The sequence below is a fragment of the Leptidea sinapis genome, chromosome 17 (assembly GCF_905404315.1).
Source record: "Leptidea sinapis chromosome 17, ilLepSina1.1, whole genome shotgun sequence".
In the NCBI taxonomy this organism is placed as follows: Eukaryota; Metazoa; Arthropoda; class Insecta; order Lepidoptera; family Pieridae; genus Leptidea; species Leptidea sinapis.
The window spans coordinates 11,293,257-11,312,757 of NC_066281.1; the positions used below are offsets into that span (position 1 = coordinate 11,293,257).

Here is a 19,501-nt window from a genome sequence, read left to right on the forward strand (position 1 = left end):
CCAATATACTTTGAACATTACTGCCACGAAATAAGGTGTTAATTTAAATGAATATTTTAAATTTATTTATAATTATATACAACGCCGCTCAGACATTTTTAACGACCTTTTAATAGGCAATTGGGAGTCTAGTTCTTTATAGTACGTCAATGAATTATAGTCAATAATTTGCGGACCACGTAATGAGAAAAACCCTTACGGCGGAGTATTAACCATGAGTACGCATAATAATATGCAAATAAACATTTTGTTTATGATTTTCTTAATGATACCACAGACTGGGAATGAAGCGAACAGTCTCAGGCTCTTTAATTATAAATGTTTATTGTACGATATTACATTGTAATCCACATTGTTATAAAAAAAAAGCACGCTGAGTTTCTTGCGCCCATTCTTCTCATGTCTGAGGCAGTCTATTTTGAATGGGTGGTAGTTTTAAACGTTCAATAAGTGATTTTGAATCCTATTTTTAATAAAAAAAAATTATTTCAAATTGAATTGGTTTATTCGGACATATAACGTTTCCCGCGTTTATTTGCAAGGCTGCTTGACAATTAGGAAACTTCACAATTATCATTGTATCGACAGTGTTCTCAGCGATATAGTCAACATTTGGCATATTCTTGGTTTATTCTGACAACCTGTATAGCCGAGTGGTTAGCGATCCTACCTACTAAGCTAGACGTCCCGGGTTCGAATCCTGGTAGGTGCAAGCATTTATATGATGAATATGGATGTTTGTTTCCGAGTCATGGATGTTTAAATGTATTTATGTATGTTTAAGTAAGTATATTGTATTAAATATATCATTGTCTTGTAACCCATAACACAGGCTATATATACTTAACTTGGGGCAAGATAATTTGTGTAAAAAGTGTGTCAATATTATTGTCAATATCAATATCAATATTCTCAGGAATCAATTTATACAAAGTTCATTTCTAAGGCTGTTAACGAGTAAAATATTAGTACTTGTCATATCACCAACTGTCGTCCTCGCTTAGCATATGAGTATTAAGTTTCGTCATTGCCTAACTGGCCTCGATGAAACCGAGTCTGTTCAAGCTGGCGTGACCAAGTCTTACGTTTACATTACACACGTTTACGTCAATTTGTACTTGTCTTACTATAGGTATATTCACTGAAATACCTTTTTTAACTATAGAAGCCTATTAGAAATATTTTGAGTGCTAATTCATTGCGTGACAATTGTGCCCAATTCTAATTTAATAATATATAATAATAATGACACACTCTTACACAAATTATCTTACCCCAAACTAGGCATAGCCTTTACTATGGGCACAAGACAACGATATATTTAATACAATATACTTACTTAAACATATATAAATACAAAAAAACATACATGACTCGGAAACAAACATTCATATTCATCAGATAAATGATTGCACCTACCGGGATTCGAACCCAGGACCTCTAGCTCAGTAGGCAGGGTCACTAACCACTCGACTATAGGGGTCGTCGATACGTCTATTTATACGCATATAATATTATTTTGAATTTGAAGCCTAGCGAAACAATCTAAGAAAAAAGCGATTCACTCGATTGTATGAAACGTGCAGTCATTGATAGATTGACAGATGACGGCTATAATCTTGTAACGGAGATAGACGAAATCCACTACGTTTTAAGCAACTGTTTGCTTTCAAACTTAGCCGGATCATACTACGTCGCCAATCGCCATACTGTAATTTTTACTATTTCAAACTTATGTCGAATCACTGTACGTTTCATACTAAAAAAAATTCAATTTTTACTAAGGCCATCCCCTTTGTTGAATACGTATAAGTATTTTTATAAAAAAACATAAGTAAGACTTACTGATTAAAATTTAATATTTGTATAGATGGAGGTTAGGGGACAGTTTCCGCAGTTAGATACACTACATAATACTACATATTATGGTGAAATACACAATCTTTATTACGCGGTGTTTCACGTCCGCCGTTCGGAATAATACTAAATCACTACTACACGCTGGCGCTCAGAATTTTTGGGTTTCTCAAGAATCCTGAGCGGCACTGCATTGTAATGGGCAGGCAGTATCAATTACCATCAGCTGAACGTCCTGCTCGTCTCGTCTCTTACTGTCATAAAAAAAAGATAATAATCTCTGAGGATTGTGGTAAACATTGTAAAAGTTGATGTACTGTAACTCCATCTAGTGGCACTTACCAACAAACTGGAAAGTATAGAAACTATCTTTATATTCAAATGCAATATTTCTTTGCGGCCATAAATTTTAATATTTAAGACATGATTGTCAAAATATATCGACATGGACCACTGACTCACAATCACGCTCAAAAATTGTCCGAAGCAAAACTCTGTCTGTTTTGACCGCGCTTTGAATACAACGCCACGCAATGACAAAGTGTTCGGTGAAAAACTGTGGAAATAACAGCATATCCAAACTTAAAAAGGATGGAGAGTCGTATTTCAGTTGAGTGCCCCTTTATATTAAACAAATTATGTCTAACTTGGGCCATTTAATCATTTTGGAATTGCTGAAACAAAATATATCACCTACGAAATGTGTTGGCACTATATTCAATGAGCTTCTTATGAGCGCATACAATAGACTTTAATCATTACTACCATCAAATAAGGTGTTAATTTGAATGAATGTTTTAATGTTATTTCTATAAGTTAATATATACGTATATACAACGCCGCTCGGACATTTTCGACGATATTTTAATATGCCATTGGGAGTCTAGTTGTTTAAAGTACAATTTGTTATGTTTTTAAAGTGATAACCCTCACTTCTAGGATTAATACACAAATAAAATTTGAAAACAAAAATTATTTGAACGATACGGGACTCGAACCCACGACCTCTCGCGTTCCGTGCGAGTGCTCTTCCAACTGAGCTAACCGGTCGAGTGACGTATCATCATAAAATCTTGTATGCTTTGTTCAACTCTTAGGTTGTGGCTTAATCTGCAGGATCTACTTAACAGTTGATCACGAGAGATCGTGGATTCGAGTCCCGTTCACAAATTTTGTTTTCATATTTTATTTGTGTTTATGGTACGTCAATTGCATGGACTCACAGGGTTGATTGGTTCATCGTAGAGATAGCCGGATGTGTTCAGTTGTGATCGCCGTCGTTCAGCGAGCACTGAGTCTCGTCGCGTCATCAGCGCGCGCAGTGTCGCGCGACGGGTCGCCGTGTCGCCACCCAACGACGGCAGACGAGTTATTTCATCTGTAACACAAAGTTTAATATTTATTCAAACAAAACAAATCCTCTAACTATATTTACAATACTATGATTACATTTAAACTATGGTTACGGGGAAGTGTACCAAGAATACTGGCAGCATTATCACGTTGGATAGCTAGGCTGGTCCGTTGACCAAAATATATGCCATATTTATTACATAAGTGAGGGATATTACTTTAAAAAGAACAAATTGTTATTAAATCAATTTCCTAATATGCAATTATTGGGGTAGAGCAGGTTATTGATTCCACAAAGTGGCAGTGCGAGGCAGGAAATTTCTTGCAAGACTTCACTTTTTCTCTGCCATAAAAGCCATGACGTGTTTTGCTTCTTAGTTCGGATCCAGTCATTACCAAGATGTACCTAAATACAATAAACTTACTCGAATCGCCATTCTGCAGTATTGTCAGGCGTCGTTTGAAGTTTGAGTCCAGATTGACGACACTCTGTCTCTGGTCACGTGACCGCTCCAGGTTGTGCAGCGTCTTCCGCCTGGACACGTTCGACTCGTCGACGCCTCGCTTCTCCAGGTCGTCCACGTTCAACTTCTGCAAGTCTTTTGCGATGTCCACCGCTCGCTTCTCGAACATCGCATCGCCTGTCATGTCTTCGGACTGAAAAATTTACAGAAAATAGTAAGCATTCCACTAATTTAATTTAGCAGGTCTTAGTAAACCTAAAATGGACAGTTTGTACATGAGATATATTTGCCTTTTATTATAGCATACACGTAACTTGAGAGGTCGCAACGAATTAGTGGAAAGTTTACCTGTGGGAGGCTCCTTTGCACAGTATGCCAGCTAGATTGTGGGTAACACAATAGTATCTAATTCTGTCGTGAAGTATTAATTTGTAAGCATGATTGATTTTCTTTTTGTAGTTCGAAGGGCGCCGTAGTTAGTGAAATTACTGGGAGAGAGACTTGAACTGAGACTTAACATCTTATGTCTCAAGGTGATAAGCAGGATTATTATGAGTATTTTTGGGTATTTCAAGAATCAGCTGAACGTCCTGCTCGGCTCGTCCCTTTATTTAAAATATTTAGGCGACGGTCAACTGGGAGTCATCAATAAAGAGAGACTTTAGTTCAACCTGGCATACAAACTACCGCATTTATCAATTCATTATTATTATCATGTTCAGGTCTCACCTTCGCACCACACAACACAAACATAATCATCATCACCATTTGGATTATGAAAATATTTTATGAAAATAAGGGACGAGACGAGCAGGTCGTTCAGTTGACGGTAACTGATACGCCTTGCCGATTGCAATGCAGTGCCGCTCTGCATTTTTGAAAAACCCAAAAATTCTGAGCGGCACTACAATTGCGCACAATCCTTGAGACATAAGATGTTATATAAGTCTCATTTGCCCAGTAATTTAACTGGCTACGGCGCCCTTCAGACCGAAACACAGTAATGTTTACACATTACTGCTTCACGCTAGAAATAGGCGCCGTTGTGGTACCCATAATCTAGCCGACATCCCGTGCAAAGGAGCCTCCCACTGGTGAAAATCTGGATGTCTGGTGTTCCTTCAAAGTGCGGTTTTCAAGGAACTTTCTACTACCACTCACCAAACTTTCTGATGAACTTAGTGCTCCCAGGACGATACGATGTGGGTACCTTCAAAAAAGCTGACCAAAAGGCCAACAAAAGGTAATGGGATTTCTCTGGTGGTGCAAGAGGGTTTGGGCGGCGGTGAATAACTCCCATCACGTGAATGTTACTCAATCATACAACACCATTGAACTGGTGAATTTTTTGAATCTGTCAAGTAAGTTTTGAGTTTATTTGTAGTACATACAAAAATATTTCCTGTTTCTACCTATTACAATTTTTTACAAGGAGATCCGTAGGAGAACCAAAGTTACCGACATATCCCAGACGGTTGTGAAACTAAAGTGGCAGTGGGCAGGAAACATAGCTCGACGCACAGATGGCCGTTGGGGAAGCAAAGTTCTCGAATGACGATCACGTACCGGAAGACGTACTGTTGGTAGGCCCCCCACAAGATGGAACGACGATCTGGTCAAGATCGAAATACGTTGGATGAGGGCAGCGCAGGAGCAATCGTCGTGGACATCTTTGAGAGATGCCTTTGTCTAGCAGTGGACGTCTTCCAGCTGCTGATGATGAATAATACAATTTTGCGATAAATTTAATGCGAAAAATAGTTTAAATAGTACCTACATTCTTAGCAAAGTACCAGTTGAGCTGTACAGTCGATAACAGATGCGTCAGTGTTCCCATTCGGTGAAACAGCATCCCCAGAAACTGAATGACCATCACGACACCGAAGAATATAATAAACATTGAACCGATGGGTTCCAGCATCAAGTATTCTCCATCGATTTTAATCTGAATTTGAAAAAGAACGTGAATGAAAACCAACCAATCAATATATTATGAGATACACGAAATAAATACAGACAATATTATTTGTAGCTTAGAAGATAAACATCTTGACTTGAACGTCTCAGAATTAAAAAAAAATATCATTTTTGAGACATGACTGACCACCGATCCACCTAATCAGATAAATTTAAAAACTAAATAATAATCATTATTGAAGTGAAGTTCTAAAGCGACTTCCAACAAGGTTGTGTTAAATGTTTACCGCTACCATGGAGGGGGGTATGAAAGCACTGTTGCGTTAAACGTTCAACGCTCCTGGGGAGGGGGAATAGAAACAGACAGGGCGAGAGAATATTTCTCCACTCGAAAATGATAACTAAAAGATTCGGGCAATATTGTGTTAATGAAACAATATAATTTCACTAACAATCAAATTTCTACCCCTTTTCATTTTCATTTCCAAATTACGAAGTTTTACTTCTTCCGCGCGTAGGGACTCCACTCGCTATTTTTTATATTGTGATATTCTAACCGGAACTATTCACTATTTTGTTGTTGTGACGTCCTACGCAGGCGGACAAATCTAGCAATAGTACAAACCTCAAAGGGTTCTATTGCTTTAAAACCATAATGTAGATTTATATTTTATTAATACACATCTTAAAAAAAAAAAACGATTTAAGCAAGCGATTTAAGTAAGCCTATGTGTGTATGCCTAGAAATACACTAGCTTTTAATTCAATGAAAGCGATGAGTTTTAAAGTAACATGACGTCATAACATCGCGCATTGCTATCAGAGCGTGCAGTGTAGTGACGCAATAGTGCACAGTGTGCGCGCTCAGCGCAGATTAACTTAACTAAGGAACTTAATATTTCGGAAACAACTTATTGTTTCCGAAATATTATTATATAATATATAATATTATATAATAATATATAGCATAAAAAGTAATGTTCACCTCTTTCTTATATCTTTAAACAAGCAATTCTTGTATATATATAAGCTGAATCTCGGAAACTGCTCCAATGATTTTAATGAAATTTAGTGTACAGGTAGTTTCGGGTGCGAGAAATCGATCTAGCTAGGTTACAGTTTCGCCACTATATACAAGACTATAATAGCTCAGATGGGACACTGGGTGATCCGGAAAGCAGAAAAACCCGGTTAGAATCCAGATATCCTATTAGTTGTTTTTTTGTTCAAGTTTTGTACCTACTTAATAATCCGAGCAAGGCTCGGTCTTCCAGGTACTTACATTTAAATATAGCAAGTAATTTTTACGAGACTTACCACATTATGCTCTCTATCGTACTTGATGTCGACTTTCTGTCCGAAGGGCCATCGCACGTGGAGTTGATCTTGATTAAGCTGCAGAAGAAATACCACCAGTACAAACAACGCGTTCAACATGAGGAATGCGAAAACAATCATGTCGCGGAGGTTCTTCAGGTCTGTTGTTATACGGTCCTGTGAAATTAATATAGTGAACACACATACACGCTAACAGACACTTGCAAGGGTAATCAGAACACTCTTTTGTTTTAAATATTACATTTTACAAAAAAAGATAGCTTAAGTAGGTAATCGGGGAGCCACAACACATCCACTCCCACTCAACACCTTAGAGAGGAGGGGATGGCTGAAAACCAGCGCTGCATGGAAACATAAATCCACGGATTTATTTTCCATGTCACGTGAAGCTGAGCCTTTTCCTTTTGCCTTTTGTTTCATCGCGTATCCTAATTATTCATTTTACATTTATAATGTTTTGTATGGCAATAAAGAATTTATTATTATTATTCTTATTATTATTAACATTTATAGGAACATAAATTCTAGATAGGATCACCGGCTACACAATAATACTAGAGAATAAGGTAAACAGAGTTCTGTTAATTGACCATGTCAAATTAATTTAATACAAACTTGTCTTGAAAGAACGGCTAAATAAAAAAAACTACGTTTAAAAAAACCGACTTCATAAACTCAAAAGTATAAAATAACTTAATACAGATTTAATTTAATACACTTCTTATGCAAATCTTATACCTTTAAAATTAATAAAACACTATTATTTGTATGTGGTACCTATTGATAGGGCTTAAGTCGGTGCTTACCCGCTTGTGTTATTTGGTTCTAGACGAAGCTATACCGCTCAAAGTCACGTACGTACGAGTGTAGGTACCTGCTATGACATTTGGCTTGGCTAATGAAAAATACAGTTACAATAATAACATGCGTTTTAATTCTTTTAAAAGTATTTTATTTAGTTGTGTAACACTCGCTTTAATCAAAGAAAATAATAAACACAAAATTCTGACCAGCATCGCAATTGAGCTCGTCACCTTAAGACATAAATTCCAATTTCTAAATTGGGGCACAAACTTCTAAAATGCCGGCAACGCTCCTGTATTTCCTCTGGTGCTGCAAGAGAATGTGGGCGGCGGTGATCACTTAACATCAGGTGACCCGTACTCTTGTCTGTCCATCTTCCATAAAAAAAACTAGCTTACATATATAGGGAAACCTACCTTTTCTTCCTTATTGTCGTCAAGTGGTCTCAAATAAGTATCGATAAGATCTTTCCAAAACTCTGTCTCAGCAGTAGTGAGAAAATCCACTTCGCCTTTCTGAAGATTTGGGTCTTCTATCCAATATGGATTTATTAAGTCATCTCTCTCTTCCTATAAAATTTAGATAGCTATCATTAAATGACAAAACAGTAATATATAGTCGCTATTGTCACCCATCGTAAAAATTATTTACTTATTTTAAAGTTTTAAATTATCTTCAATCAATCAAAGTGTTAATTTGACATTATGTCAAAATGCTAAATACCACCCGCACCAGGTCTGGCATTCCGGTACATCTAAGTCATCCCCACCTCAATCAATGACTCTTCACAGCATGGATAGTGCTGAGCTGGAAAACATTGTCTTTAGCCTTAATGTAAAAATTGTGCAGTTGAATTTGAAGGTATATCCCCCGCAATCGTATAGGCGACTCGGCACACTCTTATTTCGATTCTTGTTTTCATCTTTAATCTGAATTTTTCATTAGGAATTTTTCCTGATGTTTTCCAAACCGCAGTTATCCACTGCGGTTTATTATATCTATAAGTCGAGAAATAAGTAAATGTCGCTAATTACAAAACCGATTTCAGTGTGTACCCTCTCAAAGATATTCGAAAAAGTGGTAAACCATAGACTCACCGAATCATCTTTCTAATAATCAGTATGGATTTAGGAGTGGAAAGTCCACCGAAGATGCTGCACTTTCAAATACGATTATTAGACACTAGGAACATAAATATAAAACACTTGCCATCTTTTTAGAACTATGCAAAGCCTTCGACACTTTTTCAATTCCCATTCTTCTTTCAAAGGTAGAACATCTTGGTATTCGTGGAACGGCTCACAGTATCTTCAGGAATTACCTTACAGGTCGTAAACAAATAACAAAGCTTGAAAGTTACCTCAGCAACCAGGAGACTCTCATTTTTGGTGTACCCCAGGGCAGTGTCTTGGGTCCCCATTTTTTGTTATCAATTAACCTACTTTGTTTACTATTTTGATGTTTGATTCAACATCATTCCATACTGTATTTGGAGAAGGTCGTTATTAGCTGTGCTGCAGTTTATACTTTTGCAGCTATCATCGTTTTCACTTGTTTGTTTAGCCTTTAGCCTTAGTAAATTAGCCTTGTCAAATTGTTCTAAATAAATTTTATATAAATAAATAATTATTATTCCACAACCGTGCGTTTTGCACGAAATATCTGGCCTCGCACACTTTATGGAATCAATTACTGGCTGCTGTTTTCCCGAATCAACACAACTAAAGGACCCACAAGAAAAGATCATACTCCCACCTTTAAGAGCAGCAACGCATCTCTTGACCCCTGTCCCCCCATCACGAGAGCATCTTGCCCGATAGCTCCCTCTTTTATAAAATAAAATTGAAGATCAATGATTGAAACATACTCTTGGTATCTCCACCGAGGCCTCGCTGTCCTCGTACTCCGGCAACAGAGACAGAGTGTCTGCTCGCATACCGATGGAAGATCTGCGGCGCGGCCTGCTATTTTCTATATCAGGCGGTGCACCACTGGAATTATAAGTGTTATTTAAAATGAAGCTCATAATTTTGCCTTGCGAAAATAATTAAAGATGTTAATTTTTTTCAAACTCGCAGTGAGTAACATAAGGTGACAAAAACTATATTATCTATAATTTATTTGGTGTCTTGTCAAAAATTTAAATTACTGCATTTATTAAGTACATAAAAGAAAAATAATAAACTTCAATATACTGCATATTTTTTTTAATTTTCATTTTAATTGTAATAAATAACTATGACTGTTCATTGTCAGTACATTTATGAAAATTTAAAAATTTATATTATATAAAATTATATAAAATTGAAAATTAAGAAATAATGGATTGCTTGTAACTAAGTTGGCTTTATAACATAACATTATAATAGATATAAGGGTAATAGTTATTTATGCAACTGTTGTGTAATGAGGGGTATTAAAATACGAATGTGGGTGATAATAGTATCACATGAGTGTTTTAATACCTAATTATCAACAGCTGCATAAAATACTTTATCTACACCCATAATATGAATCCTCTATAAAAGATTCTGAAACAGTTAGCTTATTGCTAACAATTATTAAACATTTAACTTATTAAACAGCCAGTTCACTTAATATCATCCATTACTGATTATATACAAATAAATTAAGTATTATTGAAAGAATTATTTATTTTAGTAGTAACTTACATTTTGTATAGTGCAATAATTATTAAAACTCACTGGAATAATATGTTTTTTTGCAGCGTTTAAAATATCCGGCGGTGTGCTGTCAAAACTTGAATCGCTCATTTTTTCAAGAAAAATGGCGGGGTCTCGAATAACCTACTTTTTTTTACGGCGCGAAACGTTCTGGTAGTGTGGAACGCGCGTAAACGAATAAGTTCTTTTTTTGAAATTCATACAGATACCACGCTCGATGCTCGATGCAAAAATAATGTGGCTGTCTGTTGAAACTCTTTGCGCATGAAGGGATCGAAAAAAACATAGGAGTGTTGTTATGAAATTCAGTACAACATTACAACACTCGTTTGGATGATATAATGGTTATTAGGACATTGGGTGTTTTAATGTTGGCAATAAGCTAACTGTTTCAGAATCATTAATAGAGGATTTAAAGCATGGGTGTAGATAAATGTATTATACACTTCTATCACATAAATAAATTTCAATGTTATTTTAAAAAATGGCTCTGTCGTAAATACTACTACTCCATCACAAAGAGATTATTATTATTTTATAGCAATAGCAATGACAGTACAATATTGTATATATTATTTAAAAAAAGAATGCTGGGAGAGTTTGTCGCGTCGTTTCCTCTCTCTAAGAGCACCATTTCTTCAGAAAGGTGGTAGGTACCTAGTGTTTAAACTGACATCAAAAAGAATTCTATAGGAATCATTAACACCTATACTTAATCCAACACTTAAAATTTATTATTTGTTGTAAGATTATCATGCTTTTGTTAGTGTATGCCTTGTTGGTGTTAAATTAATAAATAAAAATCAATTTTGAGAAAATAAATGCCTTTTATGCCTTTATGGCTCCATAGTCATAAAGTTATACATAACCGTAGGGTTATGACGGAAAAAACTTTTTTCCCCTATCTGACCTGCCTGTTGGGGCCCGCGATGACGAATTTCGTTCCAATAATAAAACATGGAGAAAATCGCTTAACATGATTTATAAATCTATATAAACTCACCTCTGCAAGGAAGGGCATTACAAAACCTCTCACACTTACGTATCACTTGTTGACTTAAATAAGTTGGAATGTAAAGTACATTTTAAATTAACTAACCACGCTCACAGCTGTCCAGAAAACTTTCATGGGGCAAATATGGCAAGGACTTTTGAATTTAAATTATTTTAATGATCAAAATGGGCAATAAAAGAAAGAAGAATATGTCAAGATTTGAGACCCGCTAAACATTTGCTAAATAGGCATGCGCTTTTTATAGTTCTGCACATTTAGTTTCATCGCTCAAGATAGCACCGAAGATCTAGTCAATGCATACTTACAGAGCTTCCAATCTCTTCTCAATCTTGTCAAGGGAGTTAGAAATTTGCAGCAAATGTAGGTCGTCCTTGTGATCCTTGGGGTTCGTACAGCACATACAACGGAACAACCCTGATATACTGAACTCTAGAGAACCGCTCGTCTCCTCCGATTTACCGAACCAACTCATCAAGCTCTGGTTACTCATTTTATTCTTCGCTTCCTCCATCGCCTTTTTCTCTAACTCCATTTCCTATTTTAAAAAAAAAAACATAATAATCACCATTCATTAAATTACTATACGACTCTCTAAGTACACACGCCATTCACAGCCATTTTCGCATAAAAACATCCGCCATTTTGATTCATACCAAGTACCACAAATCAAAATGGCGAAAATAAAATTACAATTAATCCCAAAGTCTATTCAATTCTAAAATCTGAATTATATTATATTATGTAATGGAATTTTCCTTAACACCATACGTCAAAAATAATTATTATTCGAATCCACGGAACAGTTAAAAGAAGTGGGACTGCCCTTAAGGCTATATTTCACTGCGTCCACCACGGTGGCGTAACCAGTCGCCGCTTCGAACAAAATGTATACAGTTCTATAGAGAGTTACTCACCTGGTGTCCGACCAGCTCGGACGTGTCATGACTCTGGTGTCTAGTTTGGTATACCACTTAGACTTAGCCAAAACTCACACATATATAAATTAAGCCTATATTTTTTTATAATTGTATTAAATCAAGACTTTTACAACTCGTGCAAGTAGATGCTATATTAAATTTCAAAATCAGTAAAGGTTTTTTCAAGCACAGGCAACAGATATACGATGATGTAGATTACTCTACAATAAACATATTTAAAATGATTGAACTAGATTTTATATTCGCATGCGACTTTTATGTATTTTTCTAATAATAGTAATAATATATGTAATATTTTCCTTACGACTGCAACTGTTATCTATTTTTCTAATAAAAATTACAATGGTTATAACATTTTTCCTAAAAATCGAGACGTCATGTTCAAGATAACAGCCAACCGCGACTGAGCCAATGTTGCGGAGCTCCGCATAATTGTACACATTCGCGATAGCTGCGGGTACTTGTATTTTACGTTTCGTGTGAGAATCAGAAAATGTTAAACTACGGAAAAAAACTCACCTTCAATGTTTTCTTTTGGGCAACTTCCCGAGTACCCCACGACACGTTATTGAGATTGCAGAGCGAATAGATAATCAGCAACATATACATGCTAGGTATTGTGATATAGTATATGGCGATGTACAGCAAACACTTGATCTCTTGCGGATGAAGGATGCCAGTTGCGAAGAACATTCCGAAGGTGGCCACGAAGAATATGCTGGTGGGAGCCAACCAGCCGTCTTCCACTATTTGCAAGGTGATGCCAACAATTACCAGCATCATCACCATCGCGTACAGGCATGTTATTACGTTTGCCAACTTCAACTGAAAGGCATAAAAGGCATTTATTTTCTCAAAATTGATTCCTTTAGAATTCTTTTTGATGTCATTTCTAATATACTAGATACTACCACCGCTTCGGAAACAAATGGCGCTCTGAGAGAGAAGAATCGGCGCATGAAATTTCGAATATCTTAATATATATAAAAACAGTGTCCTGATTTTGTGTTTCCAGTGAACTCCCTAAACTAATTAACTGATTTTGATGGGGATTTCTTCATGGAATGCAGTTTAGTCCAACTTGAAGGATAGGATAGTTTTTATCTCGATTTGGGACCCATAATTACATTTATTTCCATTTTTTTTTTGTATGGACATATTTTCTATGAGAGAATTTATTGACGGACGGTTTGACAGTTCTACTGATATGCTGATATAATGAAATTATAACAACAGGGAGCATATTTTACGAACGAATTCTTGATGTTGTGAAATTTTATTGACAAATTTATGACAAATAGTATTTTATTTATTATATACAGTTAATAAATTGATTTCGTTGGTAAACCTTTTTGAATTAATAAATAAATAATCTTAGGATATCTACTATAATAATGACACGCTAACAGGCTAAAGATTATGTTTGACAGCATGTACCTGCAGCAAATAGTTATATTCATTTTAATTTAATTTTAAATAATCACTTAAAAATACGTAATTATTAGAGAGGTCACCGATACAATAGAAAAAAAATTCGCGTCACGAGAGAATAATTAACGGGTATAACATCAACAAAAAATTTCTCCTACAATAAACAATATAAATGTAAAAAAAAATATACCTTAGATTAAGGATTGGTCTCCGCTGCGCTCCAACTAGATACCGCACTACCTAAGAACACTAGCATTTTTATATCGGCAACTATTAGATGTTTGTTTGCGTGGCATCTTGACAGTCAATGGCATATATCAAATTTTGTAACATACGCTTCGTGTTATTTTACATTGAAATTTATAAAATATAAAACATTTACTAATGATATGTGAACCCAGTGTCTTTCTTATTTCTTGTAGTATTATTTTTACAAAGTTTTACTACGCAACCATTTTAGTTTCAATTATTAGCAAAGTTTAACAGAACATGTGGCACGTCAACGTCACACATTATTAGAAACTGGCTCGAACGGGCCTCACTTGGGCGTAGTATTAGTTGGCGCACTTTGCGATTACGCCTGCGGTATCTAGTTGGAGCACAGTAGAGTCCGATCGTTAATCTACGAATTATATTGAGACTTACCTGTATATCAGATTTACAAGTCATGCAGACTACTATGAATATAAATATAGGAACAGCGTTCCACAGGAGCGCGTGTAAGTTGCTCAGGCCAGTTATCGCGTTGATGGCTCCAATCATCATCAGGAATATAGTGCCTGGCCCCAGAATTGTACCCAACATCAACATACTCTGAAAATAATTGGAATCTTCATAAATAAATGATTTGAAATACTCTTAATATATTCTTGATGGTGTAGTTGATACGCCCTGCGCATTAAAATGTAGTGCCGCTCAGGATTCTTAAAAACCCATATATTCTGAGCGGCACTACGATTGTGCTCGTCAAACAAACAAAAAAATATTTTATTTCGTAGGTAAATTGCATAACACTTGAAATGTGTAATTTTTTTCATACAGCTCGTTGAGAAGGCAGATTTCCTTTGATAAGAACGAGCAAGACACTCTAAAACACCTTGAGACATAGAAGATATTAAGTCTCATTTGCGCAGTTATTTCACTAGCTACGGCGCCCTTTAGACCGAAACACAATAACGTTTACACATTACTGCTTCACGGCAGAAATAGGCGAATACTCTGAAAACAATAGGAATCTTCATAAATAAATGAAATGAAATACTTTCAATATATTCTTGATAATAACATAAGACTTAAGTGAATTTTCTAGAAACTGTCATAAGCATAATGTTAACACCAGCAACTGACATAAACTTATTATGCCCACTACTCGGCTAAGTCTCACTTTGTCTCTGTTGACATTGATATAGATTTTAATATAATTAATTTAGCACAATTTAATAAACAAGAGAATTACTGCAATACATAATCTAAAATGAAGCTCATAAATTCTGTAACATTAGTCTTTTTTTTATGTTCTTTTTCAGTAATATTTAGTAATTAAACTGTCCTTGTCGTATTAGAAACTTTAAGTCTTATTGAGAAATTTCTAAGGAACAATTGTTTTAGCATCATATATTATAAGCCAATTATTTGTACCTAGATTTTAGATAATTGTTCTGTTTTTTCTCCAAATAAATAAAAAAAAAGTCGAGTTGGTAGGTTCTTGCTGGGGCGATGTATATGCCTTTACAACAAAATCCCAGACAATGTTCAGAACAAATATATTACGGAATTCATAAAGATTGTTAAAAAATGTTAATGTGATTGAGATTACTATAACATAAATGACTTTCTTAATGATACTACAGATTAGGAATGGATCGACCGCCCTCGGACTATTAAATGATAAATTTTAGCGTACAATCTTGCATTGTAACCCTATTTTTATGGAAAAAAAGAACACTGATTTTCTTGTTCGTTGTCATGTTTCGCTGCCCGTTCTTGTAAGGTCTGAGGTGTACTTTTTCGAATGGGTGGTGGTAGTTTTTGACTTTCATTGAATATCTATATATAATATATAAAAATGAATTGATGTTCATTAGTCTCGCTAAAACTCGAGAACGGCTGGACCGATTTGGCTAATTTTGGTCTTGAATTATTTGTGCAAGTCCAGAGAAGGTTTAAAAGGTGAATAAATAGGAAAATGCTGCTAAATTAAATACAAACAACAAATTTGTTTTTCCTTTGATGTGTCCATACATAATTTCTATGAGAGAATTTATTGACGCACGGTTTGACAGTTCTGCTGTGAAACAATTTCATTACGACAAGCAGGGTGCATATTTTACGAAGTAATTTTTGATGTTATGATATATTGTTGACAAATTCATATAAAAACATAATTTTATTTATTATATACAGAATAACGTCTGTGGGGTCAGCTAGTTTTGAATAAAAATTAATTTAAATTTTAATATATTTGAAGATTGGATAAAGCCTCAGATCATTTGTACGTCTAGACAGACTGTGACAGTTTTTTCAAATTCAAATATTTTTATTCAAAATTCAAATTCAAAAAAATTCAAAAATTCATCACTTATTGAAAGTCAAAAAACTACCACCCATTCCAAAATGAATGCCTCAGGCCTGAGATGAATGGCCGCAAGAAACTCAGCGGGCTTTTTTTTTTCATCAAAAATATGTTTTACGATTAAATTAACATTTACAAAGTAATATTGTACAATAAAACTTATTATTTAATAGCCTGAGAGCGGTCGCTCCATTCCCAATCTGTGGTATCTTTAAGAAAGTCATTTATGTTATAGTAACCTTACCACACAAACGTTTTTTAACAATTCTTTTGAATAACGTAATACTTTTGTTTTGAACATTTTCTGGGATCTTGTTGTAAAAGCATATACATCGCCCCACAAAAGACTTACTAACTCGACTTAGCCGAGTAGTAGGTATTATAAGCTTATGTCTGTTCCTGGTGTTAACATTATGGTTATGATAGTTTCTCGCAAATTCACTTATGTGCCAATGAACATACATTACATTATCAAGAATATATTGAGCAGCAACAGTTATGTTAATTTCATTGAATTTTGCTCGCAATGATTCCTTAGGACCTAGGTTATAAATAGCGCGAACAGTCCTCTTCTGCAGCACAAATATTGTATTAATATCGGCAGCGCTGCCCCATAGCAATATACCATAGGACATAATACTATGGAAGTAACTATAGTATACAAGTCGCGCTGTATAGTCTATGTCGTATATTTAGTTGTGAAAGCGTGGAAAAATATCCACTTTAGAGATAACCTCTATTTCGAGCAATTCACGCACACTAACACAAAGTGTCATACTAATCGCAAATGTAAGACGTACCTTGTCACGCACACTAAACTAATATTGCTGGCCTGTTTTTATCGGTTGTCTAACAGCAAAACTCTATTTAGGCGTATAAATTACCTAAGGATAAAGCTTTGTGGAAAAAGTTTTTTTATTAATAAACCGCTTTGTCTGACTTATTAGGTCAAGTATCGGAATGGTTTATCTATGGTGACATCTTAGATCATTAATACATCTAGATAGACTATAACAGCTTTTAAAACGAACGGAAAAAAAAGCGTTCAACATTCAAACTCCATTTTGTGTAATGCACGCACACTAACACAAAGTGACCTACAAATCGCGAGGGTAAGACATAGCTTGTCACGCACACTAAAGTAATAAACGTGGCCTGTTTTTTTGCGGTTGCCTAACAGCAGAGACTCTATCTAGACGTATAAATTATCTAAAGGCACAAAAACTAAAAGCACATATTATAATAAACAACACAATAAGTAAAAAGTAAATCTGATAAATAGTGTCTGGTAACGCCAATTGTCCAAATAACACACAACCTTTTCCTCGACCCCTTACTCCTTTATCCTAGCAACTTAGCCGGTACAAGTTAAGAATAAAACGCGAGCCGCGACACCTATGGTCGTATGGCGTAACACATTCCGTCAAGTAACCGCACGCGAAGGTTGAGCTCCCGCAACATTTAAGTATAAATCCAGGAAATCCTCGTATTCCTGTTGATTTGCCGCCGTGAGATCGTAGTGATTTCTTCGTTAAGTGTCCCGCGATATATATATTGTGGTTCGCCAGCACACTCAGGCGAATATAGAAGAACCCAGGATCTTGCAGAAGACGTGAGTACCGGCTATTCCCTTTACTTCAATGATTCCTGTTCTGTTCACCTGAGTACCCCTTTTATTAATACAGTCCACTTTAAATTCCCTGGCGCAACCAGTGTTAATTTTATAGTTATAAGTATTTTTTAATCTTAACTTTGATACGAATAAAATAATTAATATAGTTTAAAAAAATTACTCGACTGCATAATCACTCATATAAACATGTATATATTTGTTTTTAGTTTTCTTATTTGTACTATTATTCAAACCGTAGGTATTATTTTAGTTTACTTCAACTGTTATCTATTAGGTCGTTAGCCACATCCAGTCCCTCTTATTCCGTATAAATATAAAATATATCAATGTTGTTTTGTTGAGCAATTTTTATGTATTACCTTAATTTTTTGTAATTGTTCACTTTGTTTGTTTTGCATGCTTAGTCATAGAAACCTAAAGTAATATTATATTGTATATTTATGTAAAATTCTCAGTTAAGTGATTTTATGTTAATAAATGTCTTTAAACCGAAACCGAAAGGTGTCATAGAATGACGGCCCATATAGCCCAGTGGTTAGTGATCCTGCCTACTGAGCTAGAGGTCCCGGGTTCGAATCCCGGTAGGTGCACACATTTATATGTGAATATGGATGTTTGTTTCCGAGTCATGGAGGTTTATATGTATTTATGCATGTTTAAGTAAGCATGTCGTATTAAATATATCGTTGTCTTGTACCCATAGTACAGGCTATGCCTAGTTTGGGGTAAAATAATTTGTGTATAAATGCAAATTATCTTGCCCCAAGTTAAGCATATATAGCCTGTGTTATGGGTTACAAGACAATGATATATTAAATACACTATACTTACTTAAACATACATAATTTCATATAAACATACATAAATACATTTAAACATCCATGACTCGGAAACAAACATCCATATTCATCATATAAATGCTTGCACCTACCGGGATTCGAACCCGGGACCTCTAGCTTAGTAGGTAGGATCGCTAACCACTCGGCAATACAGGCTATACATATTATATTAATATTATATAGCTTCGGGCTGTACTTACTTGATAAACAATATACAGCATGGATATGTTATCGTTGACCTTCACCGTGTGTTTGGAGTCACCCAGCAGATCCAAGATGTTGGCCATGGTGGAGGGCACCCAGCGACGCCGCTGATTGAAAAACTCGTCGAAGCGCTCGGGGCAGTGTGTGTACGCGTCCGAAGCCGCGGAGTACTCCACACGATATCCTCGTTGGAGGAGTAGTGTACAGAGCCATCTGTCCTCACCTAACCGTAACTAATTTATTAATGTGTAACAAGTGAAGTGAGAGGCGGGTGTCGGAGAGGTGGCGCTACTGTAGCGGTATGAGGCGAGTAGAGAAGGGGCGGGGAAAGAAGAGAGAGAGAGAAAGAGAGGGGATGGCGAAGGGTATATTAATTTCTATCTTAGGATTTAATTAATTATTAAATAAATAAACCCTTAATTTTGCTAGAAAACATGTAACAATGGGTGTAC

General features: G+C 35.5%; 1 protein-coding gene across 3 annotated transcripts in view; it reads right to left on the reverse strand.

The window, feature by feature from the left end:
• The window catches only part of LOC126968888 (chitin synthase chs-2-like), a 46,932-nt gene that overhangs the window by 439 nt on the left and 26,992 nt on the right, over positions 1-19,501 (reverse strand). For 2 of the 3 annotated variants that reach the window (XM_050814022.1, XM_050814023.1), the window contains 10 exons: positions 19,046-19,272; positions 14,447-14,614; positions 12,890-13,195; positions 11,738-11,967; positions 9,601-9,724; positions 8,150-8,302; positions 6,909-7,085; positions 5,452-5,619; positions 3,636-3,867; positions 3,081-3,235 (listed from right to left, as the gene is read on the reverse strand). In XM_050814022.1, the coding sequence (XP_050669979.1) occupies positions 3,081-3,235; positions 3,636-3,867; positions 5,452-5,619; positions 6,909-7,085; positions 8,150-8,302; positions 9,601-9,724; positions 11,738-11,967; positions 12,890-13,195; positions 14,447-14,614; positions 19,046-19,272 (1,940 nt within the window). Of the gene's footprint in view, positions 1-3,080; positions 3,236-3,635; positions 3,868-5,451; positions 5,620-6,908; positions 7,086-8,149; positions 8,303-9,600; positions 9,725-11,733; positions 11,968-12,889; positions 13,196-14,446; positions 14,615-19,045; positions 19,273-19,501 lie in introns of those variants that run through there. The other variant, XM_050814024.1, reaches the window with a different exon arrangement.